Source organism: Caretta caretta, chromosome 1 (assembly GCF_965140235.1).
Source record: "Caretta caretta isolate rCarCar2 chromosome 1, rCarCar1.hap1, whole genome shotgun sequence".
Lineage (NCBI taxonomy): Eukaryota > Metazoa > Chordata > Testudines > Cheloniidae > Caretta > Caretta caretta.
Window position 1 is genome coordinate 249,907,781 of NC_134206.1, and position 12,678 is coordinate 249,920,458.

At 46.6% G+C, this 12,678-nt stretch overlaps 1 protein-coding gene across 1 annotated transcript; it reads right to left on the reverse strand.

Moving 5' to 3' along the window:
• Positions 1-705: 705 nt before the first annotated feature.
• Positions 706-11,813, reverse strand: ADCK2 (aarF domain containing kinase 2). Its single transcript, XM_048830693.2, has 8 exons — positions 10,072-11,813; positions 9,117-9,263; positions 7,951-8,079; positions 7,047-7,142; positions 5,920-6,171; positions 4,689-4,817; positions 3,975-4,028; positions 706-3,031 (listed from the first exon to the last, which is right to left on the reverse strand). Exons 1-8 carry the CDS (start codon positions 11,041-11,043, stop codon positions 2,888-2,890), a joined length of 1,923 nt encoding a protein of 640 aa, XP_048686650.1. The 5' UTR covers positions 11,044-11,813; the 3' UTR covers positions 706-2,887.
• Positions 11,814-12,678: the final 865 nt, after the last annotated feature.

Consider the following 12,678-nt stretch of genomic DNA (forward strand, 5'->3'; position numbering starts at 1 on the left):
AGATTTAATTAAATAGATAAAACTACTACTACATTACATTCTGTGCACTTTGTGAAACTAACAAATTGCTTGGAACAACATTGATTGTACAATGCAAAACACACAGCGATGAGGGATTATATCGATTCACATCTTCACAGAACCAGCTGTTTATAGACACTGATCTTTTTATAACTTTTTTTAATGCAGAGTAGCTGACCACTTGCACTTTCTGCTCTTCAAGCATTAGAACATATTCCCATAGATAAGGCTTGAAGGTCATGCCCTCAGATCTTTCAGTGAATGCCAGTTACACAGAGCTAGGTCATGGATCCAGCGTCTTTCTAAGCAAACTAAGGGCCTTGTCGTGACTGCTAAAAAGGTGCTTTTTTGTTTTTGTTTTTTTACACACCTGGTACCTAGCATGAGCTCTGTCAAGGTAAAACCACAGTGAAGACCAGGCATCTTAGTTTTACCACAAGGCAAACTAAGCAATCACAGCACTATACACCTGCTTTGGGCTGACCTTGCCTCGTTTACCTCGGAAAAAGCAGCTCAGACTAGATGACCATGATGGTCCCTTCTGACCTTTGAGTCTGAGTCTAAAGTGCCTTGTAGTCATGGTGTTTTTAACCTCAACATACCTCACTTGAGTTTTGTAGAACAGCTTTCTCAAACCATGACTAACAAATGTTTCCGTGATTGCATTTTAATTATGGAACCAACTTTTTCTTTAAAACAAATAATCTCCTTTATTGTTTATAACCCAAATTTCTACAGCATTAGGCTAGCACATGAGAACCTGAGAGTGAAAAAACCGACTAGTCCATTTTGTCTAAAATGATTTAAGAACACAGAGGAACCCTGCTCCTGACTGGGATCTCAGGGCAGTACAAATAGAAATGATATTGATAACATAGTACAGTGAAAAGTATGTTTGATTTTTTTCAGATTTTAATAGCCAGAACTTTTGAATCACTTGTGTAGGTGGCACCAGGCCTCTGTGGTCACACTGAGTACCAAGGCATCACCACTCATGCCAGATGGCTCAGAAAAGTAACAATGTAGTGAATATTGTTGTTCCTTCAAAATAATCAGATTATTCACTCCTAGTATAATGATGACTTAGTTAATGTAGTTAGTTACTTTAACAACTTTGATGTATAGGGGGAAAGAATGAAGAAGAAAAAAAACCCCAAACATTTCAATATAAAAATGGACTCACGGGCCTCTCAAACTATATTTATAACAAGCTGTCTGATCTTGTCCTTAGTTGCAGTTGTTCAGCAAGTTAGATCTTATAAAAATCAGCAGCTTCTCACAGGTGGATATTCAGAAGTTATTTTACTCAGACGTTCATAAGCAACAGTGTTTTTGTAAAATCATGTTTCCTATAAAGGTACTTACACTAGCAACGACTCAAAAATGTGTCAGCCAAGAGGAGGTTGATAAATGGTGCGTTTTAAATTACATCCTTCCCCAGAGTGCTTCCTCTTTCAAGAAAATAGTAACAAAAACAAAATCCATTTTGTAACATTTAATCTGTGGAAAGGCTTATGGGTAATATTCCAATGCCATTAGGAAGGGTAGTGTTTAAAGACAAATGAATGCTGTCAATATAGGAAGGTGGAACCAGGTCTCCATTGCCTGTTCAAATAGTCTTAACAGCAGTCTTCTCTGCACTCTCATGTCACTGCTATTCACACTAACCAGCACGGTCTGATCCTGCATCCACTGAAGTTAATGGCAGGCTTGAGCCCCTGCTCCTCAGACTTCAGCAAACATTTCTGCTCCTTGCACGCTAAGATCCATCTTTAATTTGCTGGTGCTGGAGGAAAACCATGCTGAGCTTGTACACAGTGTCAAACCCTACACTAAATAGGATGCAATCTTCTTCCAGCAACAGAATACATGGAGATCGCCAGCTCCCCAGAGTAAGAGATGCTTAGCAACTATTTAAAAAATATGTATAGCTTCTATTTCTTCAAAGCCTGAAAATAATATTCCCCCCTCCCCTCCCCTCCCTATTTGACTATGACTGATGCCCTCCCCTGGGATTGAAATGACACTAAAATGGATCTGGCTCTTTAAAGCCCAATCCAACTATAGCTTTTAGGAGCTAGCCTACAGGGGGAACTCACACATGGTTTTGTTCCACAAGAGAGATGTGTTTTTTTTGTTTTGTTTTTTTAATTTTAAACTCCTGATCACAGCGGTGAGATCTAAACATTTTTAAAAGATGTTTCAAACCCAGACTACTTCCCCCCATTAGATTATAGCAATCTTGGGAACCTAGATGACTTGACAGTGTCACTTGAGTCAGGCTGAAGGACTACCCAACATCCTGTCAAACCCAACTAATAAAGAATACCAGATCGTATGAACGTGTAAAATTCTAAAAGGCCCATAAGGCTGAAAGTGAAGTTCTCTCGAAGGGAGTCAGAACCCACCATTTCAAGCTGCAAAATGTCTGATGTTTACAATTGCATTTCCAAGGCTTTTCTATCTATCCACTTGTATGACACCTTCTCATTGCAGTTTCAGCCTTTCAGCAAAGTAGGACTAATCAATAAGGAGGCCTGATTCCTAACAAGTCTCACCAAGCCATAGCTCAACGTCAATATTTGTTACTCAAACTTGGATACAAATTAAAGGGCTTTATTGTCGTAGAACAGCATTCTCTCATAGGCAGGATGGGAGACCATGAAGTCAGCTGGAAAGGTCTTTGGCACCTGGATGCTGCCTGGGTGGTGATGGCTGATACCCAGTTTAATGGGGAATAGCCCACTGCTTCTCAGAGGTGAGGGCCTGTCCTCAGCTTCAGGCTGTTTCCCCATCGGCTGCCAAGGAGCACAGACAGTCCTTGCCAAAGAGCCCAGCAATGCAAGACAAATGTCCGTGGCTGCTGCTACTCTAGGAGAGAAGCGGCGGTTCTGATGAGAAGTGGTTTAGCTGCCTCCAAGATGTCCAGTTCGGGGTCCAGCGAACGGGCAAGCCCTTCCAAAACCATGATGGCAAAGACAACTGAGGCAAAGTTACTCTCCAGCTTCACCTGAAAGCACAAGTGCAAAGGTTATAATGGACTTGGGTGCCTTTGTGCTTTCCAAGCCCCTTTCGCTGAGGTGCCAGCCTGCGGTGGGTGTGGGCTGGGAGGGCGTCTATGTGCGTAGGCAGCTGGACTGCGACACAGGAGCTCACTCATTTCCCTTCAGTTTCAAATCAGCCTCGCTGCAATTCAGCAGAACTGAGGAGGGGAAGCTGATCATGTCAAAAGGAGACGTCCTAAGTCAGCCCAGTAGACAGTACTTTGCACTTCCATATAGGAGAGGATTTTTCCCTCTATGGAGGAGCAGGAGTTAGGAGTGCTACCCAGTGCCAACTCGGCTGTAGGAGCTTCCATGGACCTGGCAAGTACACACGCATGAAAAGGGGCAATGTGCACCCTCTCTCCACACTGTCATGGAGGGAGCCCCATGGAGCATGCTCCCTAGTTCACAGAAGCATTGTCATAGCTCAGCTGAATTCAATTAAACAAGTGATTTTTTTCCGCTTTAAAGTAAGCACCAGTACCTCCTGAGTAACCCCCTCACCAACCAGCGTGTAGAGCCCAGTGCACCTACGCAACCCTACAATAAATAAGCAATGCATGCAGGGAAAAAAGCAAATTGCTTTAATTTTACTTGTAACAGTAAGGAAAAAATAAATGGAGACACCAACACTGTCCTTTTAAGGTCTGACGTCAGTTCTGAAATGCAGGTTCTTGAGGGCCAGATCCAAAGCCCCTTGAAATAGATGGAAAAACCCTCACTGGCCTCAAAGACTTTAAGGCACTCGTTTCCAAGCATCGCAGGCAATACGGCATGCACGATCCCCCCGCACATTTCAGACACTCTCCCTCACCTATGCAATCCCAATGGTTCCCCCCTGCCCATCTTTCAGATGGCAAAGCCTGGCACAACTTTTAAAGAGAATGAAATGAACACCGAGAACCTCACCTTGTGCGTCATCAGTAACTTAAAGACACTGGAGAGCAGATTCGCCACTTGAAGCTGGGACGTAAAGATACAAAGAAAAAGTTAACTCTGCTGAACAGGAGACCATGAACACTACTACCAGCAGGAACGGGAGGGATTTACCAGAGTAAGCTATTGGCATATTGTATGATCCGTGTAAAGTCGAAGAATATTAAGTGTCAGATTTTATTATTAGAGATATTGCTCAGACAACAATATTTGCTATGCTCCATTGACAGCCTTATCCATCAGGATGTTGGTAAATATTCAGAGGGCATCAGCTGAGACTCCACCAATATCTATGGCTCTCTCAACCCTCCAGCCCAGGAAGGAGGTAAGAGGGTTGAGGAGACACAACAATCGGTCCCTGCTTTGCTCTGCAGCCTCACTGGTGGAGCACTACTATTGGTTTCAAAGGGAGTCCCAGCAGGATTTAGCCAGAAGGATACAGGCTACAACTCCTTGGATTAAAAACAGTCAAACTATTTTGAGTTAGAAGGAAATAAAAGAGTTAGGGGCCTTGATGGAGTTTTTCTCCAGCTGTGAGAATAAAGAATCGTAAAGAATTGGTAACATTGACAAGAGAGATGGCTGATGTGTAAGCATCTGGTCTTTCAATCTGGGCCCATTTAAAAGCCCGGGTGTACTCAATAAGAGATAGTGTCCTGGGCTGGGTACCATATTTAGTCTGCTCACCTTTCCCAGTGCTACAGTGTTCGTCCTGGCCTTGGTCACTAGCTCTGCCATTTCAACTTTGAATCTCTCTATGTCCTTGCACTGGTTAGCCCTGGCGTGATGAAGGATCAATTCTGCCACTCTCTCCCCCTGTGAAACAAGTAGGAAGAGATGTGTCTATAAGAATCCCAGACCATGGTAACACCACCAGATCTGTAATGCAGCTGCGCACAGTACCCTCACTCTCAGGCTTCCAGTGGCACCTATAGTAATTAAATTTCTTTTTGACCAGAGGGGGCGCTCTCAGGGGCCAGCCTACCCTCCTCAGGAGTTTGAGAGCAGACAGAGACTGACAGAGAGAGGGGAAGTGGTTCTGGGGGGACAGTCAGTATGTGGGAAGACCTAAAGCCCCTGTTCCTTTTAGGGCCAGAGACTAGAAGCCTTCTAGTGTTGGGCAGCGCAGAACTCCCTGCTCTCTCAGCCAATCAGGACAAGTTCTGGGAAGGAGGGCTGCATATAATATGCCTCTTCCCTCATAATAGGGGAGACAGTGGTAAGAAGAGCACTGATAGCGAACTGCTCCTATGTCAGGGTGACTGAAACAAAACCCTCTGCCTCCAAAAATGGAGGGAACACTGGGAATCCCCACCCCAGCAGAGATGCCTGGCGAGAAAGGGACATTTTGGTGTGAAGGGTTTTTCAAGTTTTGTTTATATGAGAGGCTTCCAAGCCAGTGTGGGTGGAACTAATTTAGAGGGCCAGCTGGGAGATGCTAGCTCAGGGATGCAGCCTACTACACATACCCTGGGGGCTGGCTGGCCCATGGAAATAGTGACAGGACCTTGTGTAAAAGCCATTAATCTGTAGGCCGAGCTAGTTCAAAGCCAGCTTGTGTTTCTAGTGACTGGAAGTAGTTTCACTTCAGTGGCTGTGTGAGATGAGTCTGGTCTCAGAACAGTTCCTGACAGACAACTATTTACTGCATGCTGGCAGTCTCAGACAAGAGGCCAAAGACTGAATGGGTGTGAAGATAAAACTACATCCTCTTGCAGTGAGGTGGACCCTCCAGCTCAAGAATGAAATGCAGCAAGAGGGTTGTGGAAGTGCTGATGTGTGGGTTGTACCTGTTCTGGCACTCGCTTGGGGAACGGTTGTATAATGTACTGCTGACAACTGAAATGACTGAAGAATTCCAGATGTCTCCCTTCCCCCAAATCCAGAGCCGTCAGCACCCATCTGGAGCAGGCCTCACCTGTCCCTGTACCACAGCTGTGAAGACTGCCTTGAAGTTCTGAAGGTCAGCTCCCTGCAGCTCTGCCACAATCCCTGCATCCAGCAGCATCAGACGGAGCGGGCAGGGGGACAGCTGCACTTCCACGATCAGCGTGTCACACATGTCCACAATGGCGGTCTGATTCTTGTGGCCAGCGCTGAAATGCGCGGTGCCCTGGACCAAGATGTTCCCAGGGTGCAGGTCAGCGTGGACAAAATTATCAACGAACACCTGGAGGGGGTGATATTTATAATAAAAAGGACAAAGGTAACTGGAGTAAAATCTTCCACGGTGTGAGACCTGCATCCAAAACCTGAGTAGATGGTAAATGGCATTAGTGGGGTGGTTTCAGTCCTGTCCCCCCATGATCTCTTTGCCACATCACAAAACCAATACACACGGATACAGTTAGTAGCTTCTGCTCAGCAGTGGCCCAATGCTGAAACAGCAGGAGATGCTGTAGGCAAAAATCAGGGTGCATCGGCAAAGCTGCATGTAGCGAAAATGAAGATTTGCTATGAGTCCAAGATAGTTCTGGGGAATCACAGACCAGGAACAGCATTAGTGTCTGAAAATAAGCCATAACTGGACAGAACTCTGGCTTCTCATTGCCAGTACCCATTCAGAATCCAGCATTCACTCTGGCCATGACTGAGTAACTGAATAGTTACAGGTTGCAAAGCCCGCGCTGGGCTAACCACCTTCAACTCAACAGAAAAATGAGGGTAAGTTGCATTGCTCACAAGAGCTGGCCAGATTTATTTTCTTTGTTCCATGCTCAGTATTATATTTCACCTACCTGTAAATTGGTAGCAGCAGATGCTTTGACAAATGGAATTAGAAGGTTAGCTTGTTTCCCTAGGGCTTTTATAAGTCCTGTAGCCTCTGCCGAGATGATACTTAAAACTTACATTGTGCTTTACGTCTCCAAAGCTATGTGTTTAATATTAAATTAAATGCAGTTCTATGGCTTCCCAAAGCAATACACCTGCGTGTGTGTGTGCACACACACACACACAGAGGTATTAGGCTAATTGAATTATTTTAACAACGGGAAGGCATCCTCCTCTTCAGTTCAACTCTAACACCACAGCCCAGACTCTTACCATCTTTAGGAGCATGTCTATGCCCATCTTGGCTAGTCTCTTCTTGAGCTCCGAGGAAATGTCCATGTGCAGATACTGGGATATGGGCTGACTCTCCTTAAACAAAGACAGAATGGGAGTCAGACAGATCTTATAGATCCCTATGTCTTACTCCCTCACCACCCGCATTCCAGGGTCATGGTCTCTCCTGTCCTTGGCAGGACAATGAAGATGCCGCAAAGGGGGCTAGGTTAATACAGGCTGAATTTGCTGTGGCTGATTAAGCCAGAGAAGCAAAGGTTTGGGACTGGGAGGTGATTGGCTAAGTGGGTGTGAAACAGGCTATGAGGGATTTTGGGGGTAAGAGATACTAAAGAAAATATATAGGTAGAATTGACACACAGAGTGGAGCTGAAAGAACAGCTTTGGGAGCGGATTCAAAGCTGGCCCACAATGAAGATGAAACAACAAACCCAACTATATCCCTTTATTGGACCAGATCAGGTTAGATTCTTGAACTATTCACCCAACCGTAACACAGAAAAGGAGAACTGGAGTGTTTTACGGGCAGAAAACACAAACAGAAACACAAGATTGCTAGAGAACAGTTCTGGTTTCCTTTTAGCACCCAGGGTCTTGTGCCCTTTCCTACACAGGGTCTTGTGCCCTTTCCTACACAGAGTTGAGACTACATTTCTCACCCTTATTTCAGGGAAAGTGACCTTGAAAAGAAGAGCGAGAAAGGAAAGAGTGAAGGAAGGACCCAGACACATTTTAGCCAATAGCAAAGAGACGCACTCTCCTACCACTCATCTTTCCCTCCCTAGGCCACCTCTAGGAAAGGGCTTTGTGTTGAGGTTAAGATCAACCATTGAGTGTAAACCTCTAGCACCCCCATTCTTCTCATGGCCGCTGTAGCTCTTACCTCAAATGTTTCCACCAGGATATTTCTCGTTACAAAGGGGTGAAGTGGAGTTGGGAACTTAACAAAATCCACATCCAGGAAATTTTTCTGGAAGCACTCCAGGTTTCTGGCTTCATAGCGTAGGTCAAGCTAGAGGGATGAAGAGAAAGGGTAGACTGAGTGGTACAGGGGTGCAGAACTAGGAGGACAGGAAGCCTGGAGGGTCCTGCCTGAGCTACCACCGCACTGCCTCACATTCAATCCCAACGGTGCTCAGCCAACTCCACCAGAAAACTGGTTAAAAAGCAAGAACCTCAATGGGGGAAAAAAAAAAAAAAGAGATGGTGTTTCTTAGCAAAGCTTTCCTAGTGGAAATATTACAAAATGAGGCACCCCAGGAGTAGGCATCTTAGAACTACTTCAGTTAGATAGAAAAAAGTGACAAATATTCCTATTTATGATCTGTATTACAGTCGTGCAGGGTCACAACCAAGATGGGGACCCATTGCGTTAGGTGCTGTACATACACATAAGTGACATTCCTTGCCCCAGAAAGAGTGTACAATCTAACTAGACCTGCCAAAGGGCAGGAGAAAGGAAGTGTTATCCTCATGTTACAGACAGAGAACTCAGGCAGGAAGAAATTAGAAACGTCTTGCCCAAGGTCACCCAGGCAGTCTGCAGCGGAGTCCAGAACCAAATCAGGATTCCGGAGTTCCATTCCAGTGCCTTAAGCACAAGACCATGCTTCCTCTCTAAGTCACACTCCTTCATACCCCCAAAATATATTTCTTAGCTCTCAGTGGCTGTTTGAGGAAGCAGAAGGGTGACCGCCCCGCCATAATTTGGAAATGATGACTATCCTGTGAGTATTATTATCTCCCTAAAAGAGAAATGAAAGGAAACGAGGGCAGGCTTCTCAGATACCGATCCTGTCCTGACTCTTCTCACAGTTTGTACCCTAGGCAAAAGGCCTGGCTGCCTGACCAAGGAGGTACTAAACACCCTGGGGCTGAAGACATCCCTGGTGTAATTACTGATGTCACTACTGTGCACCAGAATGCAGTGATGCTGCACAAGATGCCAGATTCTCTTCTTAATTTCTGGTAATAATGGGTAGGTGGATGTATGACAAAGGGAGGAAGCAACCGTGCTTCAGTATATGCAGAGTGTGGAATTATGCCCACCTGTTGAGTCATGAGCTTCTCAAACTCCTCCACTATTTCAGTCAGACTTAGCCACTTGAGCCCTGGGAAAAGCCCAATGATCTTGCTCCCCATCTTCATCAGAAGCAGATCTATCTGGACCTGGTGGACTAGTCCAGGATGCAGGACCTGCGCGAGAAACAACAGTAGGCAGATCATCTCCCATGGGCATGATGCCGACACTGTAGGGAAGCCAGTCCATTCAGTTTAGTAAGCTAAGTAAGTAAGCTCCTGAATAGTCACAAGCCAGGCTGTAATGGAAATACCCTTTCGACTAAAAAGGGGCTGCTGATAGCTCTGTCAACAATGCACATTTCCCAGGGATCCATGCTTCAAAATGTGACTCAAGGAAGTCTTTATAATACTTTTTAAACTACTCACATTTATTCAGTTTAGAGCCTACAATGTCACCAAAACTAATTTACAACAGCTTTCCCCATCCTCCCTTCATCTGCAGCATACTATCTATTGGTATTCAGGGGTGGGGGTGGGGGGCCTGAACAGAGTATTTATTTTATGGTTAAAAAGAAGCAGAGAAGAGCTGGAGAATTTACTTAAGACCAAAAGTGAAGTCTAGCTCAGTACACAGTTTTAAAATAAATGGGGCCTTAATGGTCATGTCTAGTGCCCACATGGCAGTCAACAGGGCATGACTGGAGTGTCTGTATTTTGGAGAGTCCCAGACATGCAACAGCAAGGGCTGTTGAGGATCAGGTTTGAGGATCATTAGTAGCATTTTGTGACAAGCAGTACCACAGGCTCCAAATGAAGAATACTGGGAAAAAAACTGCAGGGGCAGAAAGGTTAAGCAGCACCCCTCCTGCACTGCATTTAGTCCTCGCCACATCTATTAATTTTTCATGAGAACTAAACTCTCCATCAGATTCACTCAGCAATCTCCAATTCCAGTCATCCGCCAACAATCTATATTACTTACTTTAATGGCTACAGGAATAAGATGGTCCATCTCATCTAAACCGTCGACAGATGATGTGTTTGTAGTTAGCTGAGATCCAGACATCTGCTTCTCAGAGGCAGCATTTCTATTAATACCTTCATTGCAACGTTCTTCCTGAAGTGACTGGTCTGCACTGCCGTCTTCCAAAATCTCTCCAGCCTTCCATCTCCAGGGCCACCTGAAGAGGCCCTTAAGACCAGACACCTCCCAGGCTTCAAAAGCAGATTCTGTTTCAGAGTTCTTCACTCGTTCCTCGAACTGGGGGTCCTCAATAGTAGTGGCATCAGCATAAGCTTTATATACCTGGGCAACACAACCCGAGCCAATGGGTTCCTTGCTTTTAAACTTGAGGACTCTCTTCCAGTCTTCCCCAAATGCTCTCCTGAGGAAGTGTTTGGTGCAACCCCAGGGATGAGGGGTCACCTTGACATGAAGCTTGGAAAACTTAATACAGAACTCTTCAGAGAAGAGATCTCTCCTGGTGCACGCCCACTGGCCCAGCTTGATATAAGTGGGACCCGAGGACTCCGTGGCCTTGAGCAGAAGATGGAGCCAGAGGGCTGAAAAACCTGAAGACAGGTAGGTCAAGGGATAAAGCAGAAGCAAAGGGCCAAACTTCAACAAGAGAACACAAGCCCGGAGTCCCAGGCGAAGGGCAAAGCCAAGATGCCAGAAGAATCCAGCTGAAGGTTGTTTATTTTTGGCAGGTTCAGGAAATACGGATGCACATTGGTTTGATACTTCCTGGCATCTCACAACAGACACCTTCGTGATCCCCCAGCACACTAAGGTGATCTTAGCCAAGGCTTGAGTTTTGATCAAGCTGTGTTTATCACTAGATGGGGAGTTGCCAAATTTATTACCCCATCTTATCCAAACCAGGTTTTTCCTTACATTGAGGGGCCTTAAACTGAAAAGGTAAATCCTAGCAGCGCAGCCCCAGGCAAACATAATCCTGGAGGTCAAAAATGACAGAGAAAGTTGTGTATCTATTGGCGGACAGTTCAGCCCAAATGGAGAACAGCAGCAGCCAAATCAAACATTTGTCATTTTTTGTTTTGCTTCCGTGTTGGTGAAAAACGGGAGAGAGAAAAAAAAAAAGCACCTGAGGTGATGCTCAAAAACTGGATTTACAAGGCTTGGTTTTGTTTGTTACACCAAAGTGCAAAAAGAAAAAAAAACACATCCGCGAGTCTGTACCTGTCAGCACCAGCATCTGCTGTTAGGAGACCAAAGGCTGGGGTTTGGGCTGACTTGCTCCCCCCCATGGGTGAGTAGAGTTCTCCCCCCGCCCCCCCGCGACAATCAGGTCAACAGTCTCTGTTCTTCCGTCAGAGCGCAACCTCCTCCAGGCCCGGCCCGGCAGCAGCGGCAGAGGGCCACGGCCAGGCTCTGCTGGACGCGAGCCTCTGCATCCCCTTCACAGCCAACCCGCTCGCCCCTTCACCTTCCCTGTCTCGCTGGTTTCCCGGCCGCCCCCGCGTCCGGTTCATTCGGACCCAGCGTCCCGCCGGGGAGCGGAGCGGAGCGGAGCGGAGGGGCAAAGCTGGGGGACGAACAGCGGCGCTTCCCCGCCGCGGAGCCAAAGCACGCGGGGGCTGGTGGGCGCGGCAGAGCCCCCGGGCCGCGCCGATCTGCTCCCGTCTCCGCGCCGCGGCACGCGGGGCGAAGCGAGCAGGCGACACCACGTTCCAAGCCCGCGGACTTCCGCGGGCCGCCATGGCCCCGCCCCTTAAAGAGACAGCGGCCCAGCTGCAGCGGGGGGGGCGGAGCCCGTCCCTGCCGCCCTTAGGGGGCTTGCAGAGAGCGCGCTTTCCCCCGTGGCTCGCGGGTAGCAGGCACCCACAGGGCCGGTGCTTCGCAAGCTTCTAGAGCAGGGTGTCTTTTTGTGTGAGAACTGGCTAGTACCTTCCAGCTGGCCCCGTTATCCATTGGCCAGCCCGTTCGGCCCTTCCTCGGCTGGCAGCAAATTCTGTCTTTTCAGGACCGTTGTTCATTTAGGACCTATTTCAGAGTAGCAGCCCTGTTAGTCTGTATTCGCAAAAAGAAAAGGAGGACTTGTGACACCTTAGAGACTCACCAATTTATTTGAGCATGAGCTTTCGTGGGCTACAGCTCACTTCATCAGATGCATTCCTCACAAAAACTTATGCTCAAATAAATTTCTTAGTCTCTAAGGTGCCACAAGTCCTCCTTTTCATTTAGGACATAGTCTTGTTTAGACATGGGGTGGGCCATGGGATTTGTATCTCCCGCCCTGCTATTCATTGTATTGTTCACTACTGCGTTTCAATATTTGTTTCAAGTTTCAGTCGTTACAAGCTCTTGTGGCCCTCCATTATCATCAATATAACTTGGTCCTAACCTTCCTGGCCAGGTCGCACTTAACCTGTGCCGTGTACAATGGAGTCAATCCCTGAAGTTATTAAAATGATGTTTTTGTTCTGCTCGGTGGCTGTTTGGGGAGTCCGCTGAAAGGTGTTCTACTTCCTGGTAAATTACATTTTCCATCCCTTGTTAATTTCGGCAGGTAGAGCCTCTGGCAGGGGGGGGAATTAGTCTGTTTCCAGGGCTCGCCTAGTTTGG

Bases quoted from the DNA above. Each gene is read 5' to 3' on its own strand.
- ADCK2 (XM_048830693.2), bottom strand. From the start codon at position 11,043: ATGTTTGCCTGGGGCTGCGCTGCTAGGATTTACCTTTTCAGTTTAAGG. The intron at 6,172-7,046 runs GTAAGAGTCTGG...CACCCCCTCCAG, and splicing joins TAGACATGCTCCTAAAGATG to GTGTTCGTTGATAATTTTGT. The intron at 4,818-5,919 runs GTGAGGCCTGCT...CTTGTTTCACAG, and splicing joins CAGCTGTGGTACAGGGACAG to GGGGAGAGAGTGGCAGAATT.